Genomic DNA, 19,119 nt, shown 5'->3' with positions numbered 1-19,119 from the left:
CATTTGCATGTTAATTTGCATTGTCTTTGCATATCAGTAAGGTCTCTCCCACCCCCTGGATTCTCCCATACCTGGCTGTGGCTGAAGGCAGCTGGACCAGGCCCTCTGCTTACCCGCCTTCCCCCATCCACTCTCAGTCCTCTGGCTGTAGACCCATTGGATCCTGGGCTGGCAGCCAGAGGGCCTTAAAGGGCCTCTGAGCAGTCCAAGTTAGAACTAAAAATACTCCAGGGGGGTGAGGGTGGGGGCTCCCAATGGAATCTCTGGGGAGGGAGGGGCCCGGGATTAGGGCACTGGTCCTGCCCCACCCCAGTCAGTAGGCACAAGATTGCTGCTGGGTGAGGGCCGGGAGGGTATAGATGATAAGGAAATTTATTTCAATCCAACTGTCATTCATACCCAGCTCCGCCTGCTTGGTTCCCCAGGAAACTTAGAGGAGGGGTCCCTCGACTGACTCCCTCAGACATCTTGGGCAGGGCAGAATCAGAGGCAGCAACACTACTGTTGCATGGCTCCCCCTGGGAGGCAACCTCTGGGCTCCCCAGGGACCCCTTCCCCACTGAGGGAGGCCTGGACCCACCCCTTCAAGGTCATTGTAGCTAACCTGCAGCCTCCACCTCCAGCCAGATCTGAGCTCTCACCCTAGACTGACTCTCTGCCAGGGCCCCACCCCCACCTTAGTGATAACCTGGTTTCCTTAGGCCTTAGAAGTGCTACCATGTCCCGTCTTCTGCTCCCTCTAAAAAATTGGACTAGTCTGTTAGTTGCCCTCTCCTCCAGATTCCCTAACCTGGTGGGACTGAAATTGCTGGGTGCCTGGGAGGAGGTGTGGGGGTGTGCTAGGGCCAGTCCTGGTGCCACAAGAATCAGACGACAGTGCTCATGTTGGCCATGGCTTCGTTGTCAGAAAGAAAGAACCCATTGCTCCCAAACAACCCTAGAGATTGGCGGGACAGCTGCTGTCCCCATTTTACAGATGAGGCACTCAGGGCTCAGAGAGGGAAATGAAATTTCACCTCGAGGCAGAACAAACCCTAGAACCAGGCCCTTAGGCTCCCAGGCTGAGATATTTCTTTCCCACAGGCTGTGGCTTCCCTCTCTCACCTATCAGGCATGCCAGGGGTGATGGCCAGGGGTAGTCAGGCAACAGACTCACCAGGCACCCTCTCCAGGCCAGACAGAGGGTGACTAACCAGCCCGGCTGCCACACTGGCCCCCTGCCAGCCCTCCTGCCTAGAACTGCTCTGCTTAACAAGGCTGCACCCCTTTTCCCAAGAACACTTCCCCAGGGTGAGGGCTAAGCTGAGATGTGAGGTGCGAGCAGGGATTTCACCCCCTTCCCAGTACCCCCAGGCAGTGCATTCCTGACAGCCAGTGGGCGGAGGCACCCAGGCCCCAACATGCCCAGGGCCTGGCCTGCCCACTCCCTGCAACCCTCACTAACAGGAGGTGTAGGCGGGGCGTAGCTCGGCACTTTCAGACTCTGGCAGGAGGCCCAGAGCCCAGCTTCTGAGCTGGGAGCCTCAGGGTGATAGTGTTGCTGGGCCCAGATGGAGGGGTTCCTAGGAGGTACCTGCCATCCAGGAGGCTGAGTCCATCAGGATGGAGGAGGTGGTCCTGGCAGAATGCCCAGAACTGCAGAGGGATGATGCCGAGAGAGCAGGAATGGTAGAACAGGATTCTCAAACTAGGGTGCACAATATTTGGGGTGCATGTTAAATATGCATGTTCCAGGGCTCCAACCCCCAGATTTGATTCAGATGGTCTATGATACAATGGGGAATTTGCCTTTTTAACACATATCCCAGGGATTACTGATGCAGGCGGTCCAAAGACTGGTTTTTGAGATATTATTTTAAGGCTGATCCCCTGCCTTCCTGTCCTCTAGTCACTTCCTTGGTATGAGATGGGTTACCAGGGCCCAAGCACCCTTGTAGGAACTTGTAGTCAGTGTCCATAAAGATGGACAGGCTGGGGACAAGGTAGTAGTCCTCACCCATCCCCACTCTCATACCCACCTTCCAAGAACACTGCCCTAGGGTCACATTGTCCAAAATGGCAGGTACCCAGTCCCACCCATTACCCATGTGCCTGTGTTAAGGTGGCAGTGGGAGATAAACATCAGTAAGAGCCCAAGCCTCCTAGACCTAAGTCCTCAGATAGCCTAGAGAGGAAGGACCCGGGTTTCCAACATCCGACGCCATCCCACTCCTTGTATGTTCTCCCCCAGGACCCCCTGTAAGTTAGACCCTGCTCCAGAATTCCTCCAGTTCTGCTCTCTTCAGGTTTACCTTCATCTCAGAGGCCAAATCATTCCTTTCAAAACCCAGATCTGCCCATGTCACTCCCTTACTTAAGATCCGTCCATGACTTCCCCAAGACCCTTCGTACCCTGCCTTCTTGCCCCTCCCCATGTTCCCAGATGCCAGCTGTATCAGGGCCCTGCAAATCCCTGAGTCACCCTGCTTGCTCATGCTTCCTGGCCCTTGAACATACCGTACTTGTGCCTGAAGTACCCTTACTCCCCTTCTTTACTTGGTGAACAGTGGTCATCGTCCTGAGACTCAGACCAGGTCCTCTCTTCTGTGGGCTTCCCTGACTGCCACTCATGCAGAATCTGGGCTGGTTTGATCCCTGCTTTCCTTTCATGAGGCACTGACTGCAGGTACCTGCTTCCTTGCCTGCCTTCCCCTTCACTGGGCACTCCTGAAGGGCATGGGCTGGAATCCATTTGTCTCTGACCCCAGAGCCTGGCTCACATAGCCTGGCACAGAGCAGATGCTTAGTAAAGGCAAGTTGTTTGAAGTGGGCTTTGGAGAGTCTGAGCCCAGGCCCCCCCTACCTCCTTGCCCCTCAGGCTCCTGGCTGGTGCCCCCCGGGACCTTGCTGTGCCTGATGGCTATACCAACCGGACCGGTGCTGTGTACCTGTGCCCACTCACTGCCAACAAGGACGACTGTGAGCGGATGGACATCAGAGAGAAAAGTGAGGGGAAGGGGCTGGGGATCGATGCTGGGTCAGGAGCCTGGTGGAGAGGGTAGCACAGAAAGAAATGGTCTGGAGGAGATAGAAGTTTCACCTGGGCAGTTTCTAGTCCCTTCTTGTCCATCTAAGAGGGAGTCCTAGAGGAGAGTGGGACCATGTGGGATTTGTGGAGCTCAGACTGTGACGGGCTGGGGAGAGGGAATAGGGAGGGCTGCACTGCTGGAATGGAGTACCCAAGAGGGACCAACCCCTGCCCTCTGGAGGCTCCAGGCAGTAGGAGGATGAGGTGCCCTGGTTCATGTTCCCTCCCGTGCTCACAGGTGACCCTGACCATCACATAATTGAGGACATGTGGCTGGGGGTGACTGTGGCCAGCCAGGGCCCTGCAGGCAGAGTCCTGGTAAGTGGGCGCTTACTGTCAGCACCCCCCTCCTCCAGTCCTCTCCTTCATCTCCCAGGAGCTGTGAAGGAAAGTGTTTGGTACATGAGCTGGGGTCTTGCAGATGTCCATTTCTGTGGCTGTCTGTGTCCCTTGCGTATCCTTCGATCCTTCATTTGCGGGGGTGGGGTGGGGGGGAGTGTCCAGCATAGCCTGGGTCCTGTCTGGATCGCCCACTTCCTCCCTACTCACCCTCACCCTCATTCTTGCAGTGCTCACCCTTCATGGGAACAAGCTGAGGGAACTTCAAGGAGGAAAGGGCAGACAGGGCCTCAGGGCCCTGCAATGTGGTCTTGATCCTTACTGGGAGGCTGGCTGGTGGAAGAAGCATAGCCCTGCTGACCCCAGCTCACCCGGATTGGGTTTGGGGCCACTCCCTGCTGACAGTCGTCACCTCCTGCCCACATTGCTCAGTGCCAGCCCCTAGGGTGTCAATTTCTGAGTCCCAGATAGACAAATATTTTTCATTTTTAAATTGATATAAAATTTACATATATCGAAATGTACAGATTTTAAGTGTCAGTGAGTTTTGACCAATTACATACCTGTGTATGTAATTCATTAAAGAAATAGCATATTTTCATCACTCCAGAAAGTGCGCCCCTTCCAATCGTCACCCCATAGCCAGCACTGCTATGATTTGTCACTTTTGAACACTGTTTTAAGCTCCGAGTTTGCATCAGTTCACTGAAAACACCTTTTGTAGACCCCTGTTATGGATGGTGTGGGTATTAGAACCTGGGTCTTTCAGCATCATCTGCTCACCCATCCATTCATTCAATAAGTTTTTAGTGAGCACCTACTCTATGCCAGTTCTAGGAACTTAGTGGTGATTCAGGTCAGGCTTGGCCCTGTGTGAGTGATGCTCACAACTGAAAGGAACACAGAAAGCAAGCCCACAAGACCTAGGCTTGGATTTTGCCTGGCCCCTGGCTGTTTTAACAAATACCCTATTCTGATTGATTTGCCCAGTAACTACTGAGCACCTCCAGTGTGCCAGGAGAAGCTCCGAGAGAGACAGTGCAAGCAGCCTAGTGCTTAACAGCTCAGACTTCAGAGTCGGACAGCCTTGGTTTGAACATTCTCTGCCTCTCTAGAAGTGAGATCTTAAGCAGAAACCGTTTCCTTGTGCCTCAGTTTCCCTATCTAAAATGGGAAAAGTAAATGTCCCTACTCCATAGGGTTGTTAAGGAGCTTAAAAGAGTTAATATGTGAAGAGCTTAAAATTGTGACTGGCCTTTAGTAAGTACTCATTAAGTGTTAGCTGCTGCTATTATTTCGTTGTTAAATTATTTTAATGGTGGTCTTTTGGTTAAGAGGGCAAGGTTATCTGGGGACAGCAGAGAAGCAGGTTCCTTAATCTCCTTGATATCTAGCTCCTCCTGGACCCTAGAGCCTGAACCCCACATTCCCTCACCCTTTCCCCTTTCATTTTGCCAAGATCTCTGAACCACTCTCAAATCAGTACCTTCTGGCCTTCCAAAAAGTGTTTCAAACCTTCAGAGCAGATTTCTGAGCTCTAGACAGGAGCTGCAGGTCGAGGCATCACTGTGGGAAGAAAAGCCAGGAGGCTCCTTTCGGCTCCTCCCCCACAAAGCCAGAGGAGCACAGGGCTAAGGAGATGGCTGGCCCTGGGTCCCTGCTGCAGACTCAGGCTGTGTGCTGGGGTGGGGTCCCCAGGTCTGTGCCCACCGCTACACCCAGGTGCTGTGGTCGGGGCTGGAGGACCAGCGGCGCATGGTGGGCAAGTGCTATGTGCGGGGCAATGACCTAGAGCTGGACCGCACTGATGACTGGCAGACCTACCACAACGAGATGTGCAACAGCAACACTGACTACCTGGAGACGGGCATGTGTCAGCTGGGCACCAGTGGCGGCTTTACCAAGAACACTGTGTACTTCGGTGCTCCCGGTGCCTACAATTGGAAAGGTGGGGACCATGGGGGAAAAGGAGGAACAGAGATCACCTAGTCAGTCACTGGACAGCCAGCTGAGACCCTCCACACTATAGGATAGAAGAGACAGGACTCCTTGGCCAATATTAGCAACCGCCACAACCTCTACTATTTTAAAGCACTGTGTGCTAGAGGCTTTACACATATTATCTTAATTAATCTTAAAATACTCTAGGAGGCAGGTATTATTATACTCATTTTACAGAAAACTGAACCTCAGAGAAGTGAAGTAAATTGCCCAAGCCAACAGCAAGTTTGAAACCTGAATTAGAACGCAGGTCCATTTGACTCCAGTTTAACCATTTAAAAACTTATTTAAAAAGTGAATAACTACTAAATGGTACAGTAGGTTTTGGTAAAATAAAGAGTAAAAGTGCCCCTCCATTCCCTCGTCCCATTTCCCAGCTTATACTACCAAGAATCTTGTGGATCATCCAGACTTATCTTTAACACACACAAACAGAATCAAACTAAACACGCTGCTCTGCTACCTTCTCTTTTCATTTTTCAATAAACAGGGTGGTTTTTTGTTTGTTTTTGTTTTTGTTTTTTTTTTTCATGTCAATACATATAGGGCAATCTTTTGGGGGCTGCAGAGTAAAACCTTTTATCAAGACCCATGCTTGTAACTACCATGCCACCCCCTGATGGTCCACACCCCTTCCATCTTTGCCTCTCCACCACACAGGTTGTAGCAACAGGGACTCTTTACCCCTTACTGTACCTGATTGTTGCAGAATCAACAGGCAGAGGGAGCCCAGAATCTTGTCCTCTTGGCCAACAGGTGGCCTGGGGCATAGACACACCTCTGGGTTCACCTGAGGCCGAGGCCTCTGCTCACCCCTATAGTCCTGCCTCTCACCCCCTAGTCCTTTAGAACCTTGGCGGGGTTGCAGGTGCTCTCCAGCAACAGAAGCCAGGTAGGCAGGCTGAGTTTGGGGGCAGGACCAGGAGGAGATAATGGCATGGAGTCTGCCCTCAATGTCTAGAATTGGAGAAATGTCATCCAGTATCCAGGGGCCTGGATGACCAGATTCCAGCCATGTCTCTATAACTAGCTCCCCATCACTGAGACTTGCTTTTCTCATCTGCAAAATAAGAGTCATTATCTTGTATCACAGAATAGTTAAAGAGGAAGTGATTTGCAAGTGACGAAGTAATCACAAATATTTTTAAAAGGTTATTATCCTTCTCTGGGGAGGGTGCCTGGACTGATGGAGGAAAGGGATGGTGACTTATACTTCCCCTCCCCAAATCCTTGTGAAGGAAACAGTTACATGATTCAGCGGAAGGACTGGGATTTATCTGAATACAGTTACAAGGGCCCAGAGGACCAAGGAAACCTCTATATTGGTGAGTCCAGTTGTGGTTGCCCAATGGGTGGAAGAGGAAGAGGGGGTCTCAGGCCCTGGAAGGCTAGCCCTCTCACCTTCAGATGGAAGAGTGAGGCCAGGGTGCAGGTGTGACTAGTGGCCTTTCGTTCAACTAGTATTTATTGAACACCACCTGTATGTACCCAAGATGCAAAGCCCTTACCCTCACAGAGCTCACAGTCCAGTATGCAGGCAGGACTGGGCACTGGGCATTCAGTGTTCACTTTCCTGCCCAGCTTCAAATAGAGGAATAGAAGATAATGGGTTTAGATAGAAGGAGACCATGTTTACTGGGGCCTTGATTGACCACCTTCCTTCCTTCCCAGGGTACACAGTGCAGGTGGGCAGTGCCATCCTGCACCCCACGGATATCACCATTGTGACAGGTGCCCCACGGCACCAACATATGGGCGCTGTCTTCTTGCTGAGCCAGGAGGTAGGCGGAGACCTGCGGAGGAGGCAGGTGCTGGAGGGCACACAGGTGGGCGCCTATTTTGGCGGTGCCATTGCCCTGGCAGACCTGAACAATGATGGGTGAGAATCCAGGGACATTCTCTGGGGCCAGGGAGAATGGTGAGGGGGACGGGCTTGCCAAGGCAGGGAACTGGAGGCTTGTAATTTTTCATTCGTTTGCATGTTGTTTGCAGGGATTTGCAAGTCAATGTTGCCGTTGATTTGCAATTAGACTTTATGGGATTTGGGGTATCTGCACGTCAGTTGCTTGACACCTGCATCTCTTTGTCTATGCCGGTCATTTGTATGGCTCTAGTGGACGTGGGCTGTTTCGGTGTGATCTGTGCCTATATGGCTTCTCTGCATGTGTTTTCTATTAGATAGGTTATATTGGCATTGCATGTCTTTCCCACGACCTATGACCAGAGATGACTTTGTACAGCTGTGTGCCCTGGCACAATTGTGCCTACTAAACAAGAGTTATGCTGCATATCTGGGGCTGACCTCACACTCCCATTTCCCCCTCCTTTCCTGTGCAGGTGGCAGGATCTCCTGGTGGGTGCCCCCTACTACTTTGAGCGGAAAAAGGAGGTAGGGGGTGCCATCTATGTCTTCATGAACCAGGCAGGCACCTCCTTCCCTGCCCACCCCTCCCTCCTTCTTCACGGTCCTAGTCACTCTGCCTTTGGCTTCTCCGTGGCCAGCATTGGTGACATCAACCAGGATGGATTCCAGGGTATGAGCCAGCACTCCCACCCCAGCACCCCCACTGACTGAGTGCCAGCTGCATACCAGGTTTGACAGGGCCAGAGGAGGAGATGGCATGGGGCCCAGGCCTGAGGAGCTCGCGGCAGTACTAGAGGATGCACAGAGGGAAACAGCAGAGGCGAGGAGTGGACATGCCACTGGGCATCGAAGGCTGTGCTGAGTGTGCACAATGGAGGGGAGCAGAAAGGGTGCATCATGAGTGTGGGGTTCTCACCTGACATGCCCAAATCTAATAGGTGTGAGGTGTTCACATCAGAGATGAGGCTGGAGAGGTAGTATGGGGGTGGGGTAGAAGTTTTGAAAGCCAGGCAGAGGAACTGGGGCTTTATGTTTGGATGATGGTAGAGGGGTATCCAGAGGAGGTTTTGGGTCAGAGATGTAATGTGATAAGCTTGGTACCTTGGTATCTTGAAAGATCATTCTGGATGGATGGTGGCGGTGGCAGGGGGGAAATCAAGGCTGGGGTATTAAGATCAAGAATGTAATGTATCAGATGAGAGAATTTAAGACCTAGGATAAGGTGGGAGCCCCAGATATAGAGGATGTCACCAGAACTCTGTAGCACTTAGGGACCAATCAGACCTGGATGTCAGGCAGAGTGACAGATCAAGAGGCTGAGCCTGCTTGCCATGGGAGCACCTGGCTTATATGGAAGTCACTTCTCTGGCATCCTCAGTTTCCCAGAACATAGCTGAAAAGCAAAAAGAAGGCAAAGGAACCTCTAAAGAGGCAAAACAGGTGCCAGAAAGTTCAGTTAGTAGAGCCCAAGCATTTACTGATACGGGAGGCATCCAGTTTCCACTCAAGACCTACTTATTCCTCCTTTACATACTTTTCTAGCAAGCTTGGCATTCTGGTTACTTAACACCTTATCAGATCTAAGGCAGCAAACTAGGAGGTCAGTGAAGTTTAAGAAGCTAAACCATTTTGAATTTATTTGTGAAAATAATAGTGAGAATTTTAAAAATCTGGACATTTTAACAAGTAAAGTTCACTATAGTGTTGAGATTAAAATCCAAGCCTGCCATGTTAGACAGACATGAGCTCCAATATCCTTTTCTCTACTCACTAGCTGTGTGACTTTGGGTTTTCTGAGGCTGTTTCCTCATCGCAAAGTGGGGACGGTAGTACCTACTGCCGGCACTCTCGTGAGGATTAAACGAGTGCTTGATGACTATCTGACAAAGTAAACAATGGGGAACATCTGCTTTTGTGACCCTACTGGTAAATGACATGAAAAATACAGGTGTCTGGAGGGGAGGTTGTAGGGGAGATGGAAAGCACTGTAATAAGGGAAAATAAATATCAGCCAGCGGTCAGGAATCTGGAGTGTAGGCCTGCCTGAGACATTAACTTGCTTTGTGACTTTAGGCAAGTTACTTCCCTCCTTGGACCTATTTTCTGACATATAAAAGGAGGCAACTGGGTGCCCAGTGGTCCCAATTTTAATCTTGAGCTGCAGAGCTCCGTTCCCTGATGGTCTGAACACTACCTGGCCAGGTGGAGTCAAGGCCGTGCTGGGCTCTGTGGCTGGAGCACAGGGTTGGGGATAGGTGGGGCCCACAGTCCCCGAAGTGACCCCATTCTGCCTCTCTTCCCCAGACATTGCTGTGGGAGCTCCATTTGAAGGCTTGGGAACAGTGTACATCTATCACAGCAGCTCCAGGGGGCTTCTCCAACAGCCCCAGCAGGTATGGATGGATAGGGACTCAGGGAGCCTACCCTCCTTTCACTTACCCACCCCCTCTCTATTCCCCCTGGGCCTCATTCCCCAGAGCCTATCCCAGAGTTTGCCCACATCTCTCCCCCTACTCTCAGATAATCCACGGAGAGAAGTTGAGACTACCTGGCTTGGCCACCTTTGGCTACTCCCTGAGTGGGCGGATGGATGTGGATGAGAACTCCTACCCAGACCTGCTAGTGGGGAGCCTTTCAGACCGCATCGTGCTTCTGAGGTGAGCCAAGGCGACAGTGGATAGGGGCCATTCTCTCCTTCAACCCTGTCTGCATGGAGCCCTAGCTCTGTCCACTGTCAGCGCTGGGTCCACACAAGCCTGAGTCTTGGCCTGGCCTGGCTTGGGGCAGCAGGAGGTGCTGATATCTATGTATTTTTTATGCAGGGCGCGGCCTGTTATCAACATCCTCTATAAGACCTTGGTGGCCAGGCCTTCTGTGCTGGACCCCACACTCTGCACAGACACCTCTTGGTGAGACTCTCAGCTCCTGCTCTGCCCACCCACTCCTTCTTATGTATAGGCAGGCCAGAAGGGGCCCTGACTCCCAAACCCCTTCCCTGGCATCTCCTGATACACCACCATTAGTTGATTCTTGGGGTAAGCATTGCCCTCCCTAACCACCTTCATTGAAAAGCAAAATTCGTTGCAGAAGGGTATGGATGAATTGGGAGGCGGGGGTAGAGGCAATGAGGCATGGTGGTCTGGACCACCTGCTTCAAATCCTAGCTATGCCCACTGCAGTGGTAGGGGTGGGCTCTGTGGTGTGAGATCCTGGAGGAGGAAGGATGAGGGAGACAGGTGGACAGATGTTGGGAAGAAGAGAGAGCCACCTTGAGCAAATTATTAATCTGAGTCTCAGATTCCTTGCCTATAAAACAAAGCTAATAATAACCAATTCACAGGGTCGTGATAATTAAATGAGCTAATGTACAAAAATCCCTTAGCATGGTGCCCTGTGTACCCTAAGTGCTCAAAAAATGTTAGTCACTACGATGTGACCGTGGTGGTGATGACCCCTCATGTCTTTGTGTGGATATTGGATCAGAAGGCAAAGGCAGACAGAGGAGGGAAGCATGGGGGTAGGTGGTAGAAAGGGGTCGGGACAGGGGATCCTGCACAAGACCGGTTGGGCCACAACTGACAAATGACTTCAGGCAACTCCTCTGCTCTCAGGGCCTCAGTTTCCCCATTGGCGACCTCTTTCCCTGTTTTCTATGGCTGTATTGGGAGTGGGGAGGGAAGAACCCAGGGACACCCATGATCAGCGATGTGGACTCCCCAGTTTTGCCCCTGCCTTTCCCCTGAAGGATCCTGTTGCCCTTTGCCCAGTAAAGGTGAGAGCTAGGGCCTGGATCTGGGTCCCGCAGTGACCAGGCCCTCCTCTACGTCCCCTGCCCTCCAACAGTGTGCAGGTGGAGCTGTGCTTTGCTTATAACCAGAGTGCTGGGAACCCCAACTACAGGCAAAATATCAGTGAGTGCTGGGGTGCAGGGTGAGGGGGGGCATGCTCACCTGGTTACTTGCTGACCACCTCATCCTCCTCCTGCAGCCCTGGCCTATACACTGGAGGCTGACCGGGACCGCCGCCCACCCCGACTTCGCTTTGCACAGAGCCAGTCAGCTGTCTTTCATGGCTTCTTCTCCATGCCCGAGATGCGCTGCCAGACGTTGGAGCTGCTCCTGATGGTGAGGGAGGGGCCAGGGGAAGGCCATGGGCTCCACATCCCTGGAGGAGGTAGCCAGCAGGTCAAGGGTGGGGGACTGGGGTCTCCCCAGGGAATGAGTTGGGGGAGTGTGCCTGGAAGGCCATAGGTTTTCAGGGGGTACAGTGCACAGCACCCAGCACTTGGCAGAGGAGAGACAGAGACCCGCAGAGTGGGGATGGGGCTAAAGGGCTCTTCACCTTTGAGAAGAATATGGGGTGCGAGACTCTTTGTTCAGCTAAGCTCTTGGAAAAGGGGTCCATGAGTTGGGAACAAGCTCAGCTCCTCTCTGGGACATCGGGGAGGAAAGGGAGAGCTCGACCTGGGAACCTAGGCATGAAGGGAGGTTCATACCACCCCAGAGGAATCTCTGGGGAGGAGGAGCCCCATCATCTCATTGTGGATCAGGGTGGTAGGAAGGGGGTCAATTGGTGATCGAACCAGAGTGGAGTTCAGCCTTACTGGGGGGTTTTCAGGGTGGAAGGGGCCCCAGCTCCTCTCTGGGGGCTCAAAGTGGTGTGAGGATTCAACTCAGCCGGGAGGGCAGTGCAGAGCTGGGCTCAGCTCGTCCTCCTTCCTAGGACAACGTCCGTGACAAACTCCGTCCCATCATCATCTCCATGAACTACTCTTTATCTTTGCGTATGCCGGAGCGCCCCAGGCTGGCGCTGCAGTCCCTGGACGCCTACCCGGTCCTCAACCAGGCGCAGGCTCTGGAAAACCACACTGAGGTGGGCGGGGCCAGACTGAAAGGGCGGGGCTGGGAGGGCTGTGGGATGAGAGGGCACTGTGGGTAATGGGATTTTCACGCCTCCGGCCACTTCCAGGTCCAGTTCCAGAAGGAGTGTGGGCCGGACAACAAGTGCGACAGCAACTTGGAGATGCAGGCAGCCTTCGTGTCGGAGCAGGGGCAGCCGATGAGCAGGTGCTCTTTGGGTGGCTCCAATTGGCCAAGGGTGGGGTGGCCTTCATTGGCTAACAGGAATTGGGGGCGGGGCTTATTGGTCAAGGTGATTGGAGACCTGCACAAGATCTGAGGGGCGGGACCGCAGAGAGAGGCAAGTCAGCAGAGGGACTTTAATTGGCCAGGTAGGATGTGTATGGCTGGCTTTCATTGGCCAGAAAAGGGGCTTTCTTCTCCAGGCGCGACTAGAGGGCGGGGCCTGGCTGGAGAAGGAGCTTTCTTTACCTAGTAGACATGAGGGGTGGGGTGGACCTGGGGCGGGGCTCTGGGCTCAGTCTGGAGCTTCTCCCTCCTCAGGCTCCAGTACAGCAGAGACTTTGGGAAACTGCTCTTGAGCATCAATGTGACTAATATCCGGAGCAGGCAGCGGGCTGGAGAAGATGCCCACGAGGCGCAGCTCACCCTGGCGGTACCTCCCGCCCTGCTACCGTCCTCAGTGCGCCCTGTGAGTGCCCACCCAGGGCTCCACCACATATTTGCATCCTATATGCATGCCATTTACATGTGTCGTCCTTTGTCATGTGTCCCCTCTCCTTTGGGCTGGTCCTCCTCAGGTGTCTACAGAGCCTCTGTTGCTAGGGGAATCCTGTTCTCAAACCTCTAGGGCTTCATACTCCGTGCCACGGGGGAGGGGTGGGACCAGCCCTACTCTGACCACCCAGACCTGACTGTCTTCTTTCCTCAGTTTGGGGCCTGCCAGGGCAACGAGACTATCCTTTGCCACCTGGGGAACCCCTTCAAACGGAACCAGCGGGTGAGCACTGTTCACCCTCTCCCAGACTATACTCCTCCAGTGAATTTCTTATCTTTCTTGCTTCTGCCTGCCTGCTTCCAGGGCTTCCTTGAAGCAAAGAGAGTAAGGAAGGAGATAAGTAAGCAGGGGTGGGGTGGGATCCAGAGATTGAGAGAAATGGGGCCAGTAGAGAGCTATGCACAAAGCTAGAGCAGGTGGAGGTAAGGAAACCAATTTTGCTGATCACCAGGCCCCAAGCCTAACACTTTGCTTCTTTTATATGATATAATTCTCACAACCTTCTGAGGTGGTAGATGCTGTTTTACAGAAAGGAAACACAGACTTAGAAAGTTTCAGTAACTTGCCTAAGGTCATATAGCTCAAAAGTAGCAGAAATGTCATTGAAAAATAAGGAGGAAAGGGAAGCAAAGATGAGGCTAGGACACTGAAAGAGTGGAGATGGGTGGGGAGGTAGAGACCCCTCACTCAGAACGGGGAAAGAGGAGGACAGAGAACCAACTCCCAAGCATCATATTCAGCTTTCTCCCAACCATGGCATCACCCCTGCTTGGCCCCAAACGCCCCTCTCTGCCTCCCTGGCCCTCATGGCAGATGGAGCTACTCATCGTCTTTGAGGTCATCGGGGTGACCCTGCACACAAGGGAGCTCCAGGTGCAGCTGCAGCTGTCCACGTGAGTGACCTTGCAAAGCCAGTCTATGTCGGGGTTAAGGTGTCCTGGGGCCTCCCCCAAGCCCCAGCTGACATGTCTCCTCACTTACTTCCTGCACTCCTTTTCCAGGTCAAGTCACCAGGACAATCTGCAGCCCATGACCCTGACTCTACTGGTGGATTACACGCTCCAGGCCTCACTCAGCATGTGGGTACCATTCCCTTCCCTTTACCCCAGCCTGCTGTGCCTGAGCTAGGGCCTCCCTGTCCCCAGGGTGTCTCCCAAGCTCCTCTGACATACCTCTCTTGGTCTAATATCCTTAGGCCTCCACTTCCCCTGGGTCATTGCTCCCCTTAACAATAAGAATCACTATCATTATTGTTATTATTATTGTTATTCCCCCTGCAAAGCAGGCATCAGTGGAAGAATCAGCAACTCCAGGGCTAAGGTGTTAATGTGGCCCTACCATCTCTTGACAGCTTATTGTGCTAAAGATTTTATATATATATCATCTCATTGACTTCTCACAACAGCTCCATGATATAGCAACGATTATTAACTCCACTTTACAGATGAGGAAACTGAGGTTCAAAAAGGATAAATAACTTGCTTGAGACCACACAGCTATGGCAGAGCTGGAATTTTTCTTATCTCTAGGGTGAGTCACCGGCTACAAAGCTACTTTGGGGGAACAGTGATGGGTGAGTCTGGCATGAAAACTGTGGAGGATGTGGGGAGCCCTCTCAAGTATGAGTTCCAGGTAAGGAGACTTCTAGAACTCTGGGCCAGAGACTCCTGGGAAGGGTGATGGGTCATGTCTTTCTGGGTCTGGGGTCCGAGGGTATGAAGGTTGGGGATTGATGAAATGGAGGTGGTTTTCCAGGAGATGGTGGCCATGACGCCCTCTCTGCTCACAGGTGAGCCCAATGGGGGAAGGGCTGGCAGCCCTGGGCACCCTGGTCCTAGGACTGGAGTGGCCCTACGAAGTCATCAATGGCAAGTGGCTGCTGTACCCTACGGAGATCACCATCCGCGGCAATGGGTCCTGGCCCTGCCAGCCACCTGGAGACCTTGTCAACCCTCTCAACCTCACTCTCTCTGTAAGGATACCACAGGGATCTTTCATTTGCATCTCATTTGCGTGATTCAGGGCAAAAAGGCCAGTGTCTTCCCCTCCCTTCCCTCACACCCCTGAGGGTGCCTGCGTCTCCCCCTGCCCTTTCTTCCCCTCCTCAACTCCGCTTCCATTCCTTCCTCCTGGAAAATCTCTTCTTCTCTCTTCAGGTCCCTGGGGATAGGCTGCCATCTTCACAGCGTAGGCGAAGACAGCTTGACCCAGGGGGAGGCCAGGGCCCCCCACCTGCTACTCTGGCTGCTGCCAAAAAAGCCAAGTCTGAGACCCTGCTGGTGAGTGTCCAGGGCGGTGTTGGAGAGGATTGTGCCCACACGCCCAGGGGAAGTGCGAAACTAGGGGGATAGGTACCACTTACCAGGAGACCACAAGCTGATGAAGTTATGTGGCCCCTGTCCTCAAGAGTCCCCAGTTAGAAGGGGCAGACTCATCTGCCCTCAGAGGGCATCCCATTGCCCTTGCCCTTGGGGAGCAGGCAATACAGTGGACCAAAGGAAAAGATGCTATGCTACCTCTATTCCCAGGAAGACGACCTGTTGGGGGTGATATAGCTACTTAAAGCTTCAGCCTTTAGGGCTGGGGTGTGCGGAGGGACAGGACAAAGTGGGGCAGGGTGCCCTCTGTCGGAAGGGTGGGAGGAAGAGGCCTGAGAAGCAAGTCGAGGCCTAGATAGGTGGAGAGGTAGGAGGTGGTGTCCCAGGTCGAGGGAGCTGGCATGAACAAAGGCTCAGTATGGGAGGGGGCTGGGAAGGGAATGTTGGTGACTGGGCCCCATTTCCACGAGCAGCAATCAGATTTCATGTTACCCACTTCCTGGCATCTATATGTGCTTGGCCCAAAGAATGTGCCTTTAATGTGTACGTGTAGGGGTTGAGGGAGGGTACGGGAGTGAAAGGATGAAGCTGGGCCTCCTCGAGTCAGCCAGAGGAGGAGTTGAAGGGAAGGAGGCGAAGCATGAAGAATTTGGAGATACAGACTATCTCATGTCCTGAGTTCCTTGTCCACCTCAGAGCTGTGGCAGTGACCACACCCGCTGCGTGTGGCTGGAGTGCCCTATTCCTGATGCCCCTGTCATCACCAATGTGACTGTGCAGGCTCGAGTGTGGAACAGCACCTTTATTGAGGTCAGTGCCTGGGTCTGGAGGTCTCCACTGTCCCCCACCTGGGTGGGGAGAACAACAGGAAGAGGGTAAGGCCAGGGTCACAGCAAGGCCTCATGCACGTGTGTGTGCATATGTGTGAGTTTGTGTTTCAGTGACAGCATTGCATTTTATGCATGATAGGTTGTACACCTGTCACTGTGTGCTGTGTAGTTTGTGTGCCTGTGTGGATGTGACATGTTCGTTCCAGCCAAAATGACCCCTCATATGTCCATTGTTCTGTCATGCGTCCATGACTTTCCCATCTCCACGCTTTGCCATGCCACTCCTTCCCCCCGGAACGCCAGCTGCCCCTCTGTTATCTCTGCAGGTAAACTCTCATTCAGCCTTCAGGGTCTCCCTCAGATGCTTCACCACCGGCGAGGTCTTTTTCAGCTGAAAATGACCTCCCCTCCTCTGAAGATCCACAAAACCTTCTCAGAAGCTGCACGTGCCACTTATCATGCTTCACTCTAAGTTGCAGTTACTCATGCCACCTAGACCAAATTTCTGTAAATGAACAGATTATAAATTTGTCAGCTTTGTGGGCCATACAGTTTCTGTTGCAACTCTGCAGTTCCACCATCGTAGCTGTCATAGATCATACATAAATGAATGGGATTGGCCGTATGCCCAAAACACTTTATCTACAAAAGCAGGTGGCAGGCCAGATTTAGTCCACAGACCTGACCTAGACTGTGACTTTCATTGTCTTTGCTGTCTCAGCATCTAGCAGAGGACCTGATGCACAAATGGATGAATGATGTGCATTTGTGTATGGGGAGGCCTGGCTGTCAGATCCTTTGGGTGCCGCTCAGGGATACTGAGTGGAGGGAGGGTGCCCTGAGTTGATGATGCTTAAGGTCAGGGGGCTCAGGGGGATTTCAGTTGCTTCTTTTGACCCACTCTTTCCCCCTCCAGGATTACAGGGACTTTGACCGAGTCAGGGTAACCAGCTGGGCTACCCTGTTCCTCCGAACCAGCATCCCCACCATTAACATGGAGAACAAGACCGTGCCGGTGAGTGAGCGTGTTAACGAGACAGCAGTGCCTGGCCAGAGCATGGGAGCACAGGGCATCTTTTCAGAGAACTTTCACGCATTTTTGCTATGTGGTTCTCAGTCTCGGCAGCACATTGGAATCCTCTGGAGAACTTCTGGTGTCTGGATCACACCCCCGAGTAATGAAATCTGAGTGGAGGGTGGGACACTGGTATTGGTGTGTTTCAAAGTCCCTCAGTGGATTCTAATGTGCAGCCAGGGCTGAGAACCTCTGTTTGAGTTTATTTGATCCACACAACATCTCTGTGAAGATATTCCATCTCCGTGGGAACTTGGAGAAAAAAGTTACATCCAGAAGAATAGATATGAAAAAAATCACTAAAAATTTGTTGTGAAAAGGATGTAAGTGGAGATATGTAGGAGATACATATTGGAGACGAATGGAGGGTTGGTTAAATACGCTATGGTACATTTCCTAAAATAAGCTAAGGTGGGGGAGGAAGGCCCAGAAAGATCGATTGAACAGAATAGAAATTTATTTTATTATACAGATGGCATTTTCAATCAGTGGAGAGAAGTAGATTATTAAGTCCTACTGGGAGAACACATTTGGAAAGTAAGACAAACTTCTACCTTACACCATAAAAAATATATTTGAGTTAGATTAAATTATTTAAATATAGGAAATAAAACGCAATATACCAGAAGAAAATTTAGAAAATAATTTAATGATATCTTTATTTGGGAGAAGAGAGTATTCTTTTATTAAACCCAGAAGTCACAAAGGAAAAATTTGACAAATTAATTTAAATCTATATAAATTTTAAATCTATGTACAGGAAATATTGCAGGTTTGATTCCAGACCACTGCAATAAAACAAATATCATAATAAAACAAGTCACATGAATTTTTTGGTTTCCTAGTGCATATAAAAGTCAGTTTACACTATACTCTAGTCTGTTAAGTATGCAATAGCATTATGTCTAAAAAAGACAACGTACACACCTTAATTAAAAATTCTTTATTGCTAAAAAATGCTAACCATCATCTGAGCCCATTGGAAAAATACTGTGCTTGATCTTAGCTAAAAGGCCAAGAAGCAATCGTTAGAAAATAGAATAGACTCGCCCAGTGCAGTGTTGCCACAAAGCTTCAATGTGTAAAAAACGCAGTGTCTGTGAATCACAATAACATGGAGTGCAGTAAAACAAAGTATGCCTGTACAGCGAAAGAGATGGTAAAGCAACTGAAAGGGAAAGCGATAGCTTGCTTTTTAAAACATCTACAGCATATACGACAAAGTATCGATATATATTTTTTAATATGTAAAGATACAGGGCAGCATAAAGATTAAACAAGCAGTGTTCATAGGGTGAAATACAAATGTTCAACTCAATAGTAAAGAAATAATAACAGCAGTGAGACTTTTTCCATTAGATTGGGAAATATGACAAAGAATAATGCTGTCTGGAGCTGATGAGGTAGAAGGCAATGCTTTTGATTGGAGTATAAATTGATGGATTCTTTTTAGAGATGAATTTGTCAGTATCTATTAAAGTTTCAAATGCACATTTCCTTTGATTTAGCACATGATAATATATCTTAAGGAACTAATAGGAAAAGTATGTAAACATAAATATATAGGGATATTTTAAAGCATTGTTTATAATGACGTAAAATTGGAAACAACCTAAGTATCTTTCAGTAGATTGGTTCAATAAATTATGCTGCATTTCCTACAATGACAATGCAGTCGTCAGAAGAGATTAGGTTGATCTTTATTAACTGACATCGAAAGATGATAATATTAAGTGAAAAGAGAAGCAGGTTGCAAAAGAGTGTATGCAGTACACATAGATCCCATTATGTGGAAGAAATAACATATATAAACATATGCATTAAAACTTACGGAAAGAGATTCACCAAAATGTTGAAGGTGGTTATTTCTAGGGAGTAAAATTACTAGAAACTTTTAATTTCCTTTATGTCATTGATATTTTATTTATTTATTTATTATTTGAAATGATTAAAACACTGAGAGGAGCTAAACTTTTCCTTCTATTTAT

General features: G+C 50.7%; 1 protein-coding gene across 4 annotated transcripts in view; it reads left to right on the top strand.

Annotated features, from left to right (window-relative positions):
* ITGA3 (integrin subunit alpha 3) overlaps positions 1-19,119 on the top strand; it is a 28,905-nt gene that overhangs the window by 5,044 nt on the left and 4,742 nt on the right. For 3 of the 4 annotated variants that reach the window (XM_011365083.2, XM_011365080.2, XM_023533568.1), the window contains exons 3-24: positions 2,858-2,985; positions 3,306-3,385; positions 5,105-5,354; positions 6,646-6,732; positions 7,079-7,286; positions 7,745-7,941; positions 9,576-9,664; positions 9,792-9,928; positions 10,094-10,180; positions 11,115-11,182; positions 11,259-11,395; positions 11,994-12,143; positions 12,240-12,337; positions 12,674-12,821; positions 13,062-13,130; positions 13,722-13,801; positions 13,910-13,987; positions 14,438-14,540; positions 14,698-14,880; positions 15,065-15,187; positions 15,923-16,036; positions 16,973-17,071. In XM_011365083.2, the coding sequence (XP_011363385.2) occupies positions 2,858-2,985; positions 3,306-3,385; positions 5,105-5,354; positions 6,646-6,732; positions 7,079-7,286; positions 7,745-7,941; positions 9,576-9,664; positions 9,792-9,928; positions 10,094-10,180; positions 11,115-11,182; positions 11,259-11,395; positions 11,994-12,143; positions 12,240-12,337; positions 12,674-12,821; positions 13,062-13,130; positions 13,722-13,801; positions 13,910-13,987; positions 14,438-14,540; positions 14,698-14,880; positions 15,065-15,187; positions 15,923-16,036; positions 16,973-17,071 (2,713 nt within the window). Of the gene's footprint in view, positions 1-2,534; positions 2,666-2,857; positions 2,986-3,305; positions 3,386-5,104; positions 5,355-6,645; positions 6,733-7,078; positions 7,287-7,744; positions 7,942-9,575; positions 9,665-9,791; positions 9,929-10,093; positions 10,181-11,114; positions 11,183-11,258; positions 11,396-11,993; positions 12,144-12,239; positions 12,338-12,673; positions 12,822-13,061; positions 13,131-13,721; positions 13,802-13,909; positions 13,988-14,437; positions 14,541-14,697; positions 14,881-15,064; positions 15,188-15,922; positions 16,037-16,972; positions 17,072-19,119 lie in introns of those variants that run through there. The other variant, XM_023533569.1, reaches the window with a different exon arrangement.

The sequence above is a fragment of the Pteropus vampyrus genome, unplaced genomic scaffold (assembly GCF_000151845.1).
Source record: "Pteropus vampyrus isolate Shadow unplaced genomic scaffold, Pvam_2.0 Scaffold104, whole genome shotgun sequence".
Taxonomy (NCBI): domain Eukaryota; kingdom Metazoa; phylum Chordata; class Mammalia; order Chiroptera; family Pteropodidae; genus Pteropus; species Pteropus vampyrus.
The sequence above is the reverse complement of the archived record's forward strand: the minus strand, read 5'-3'. Positions and strand labels throughout refer to the sequence as shown.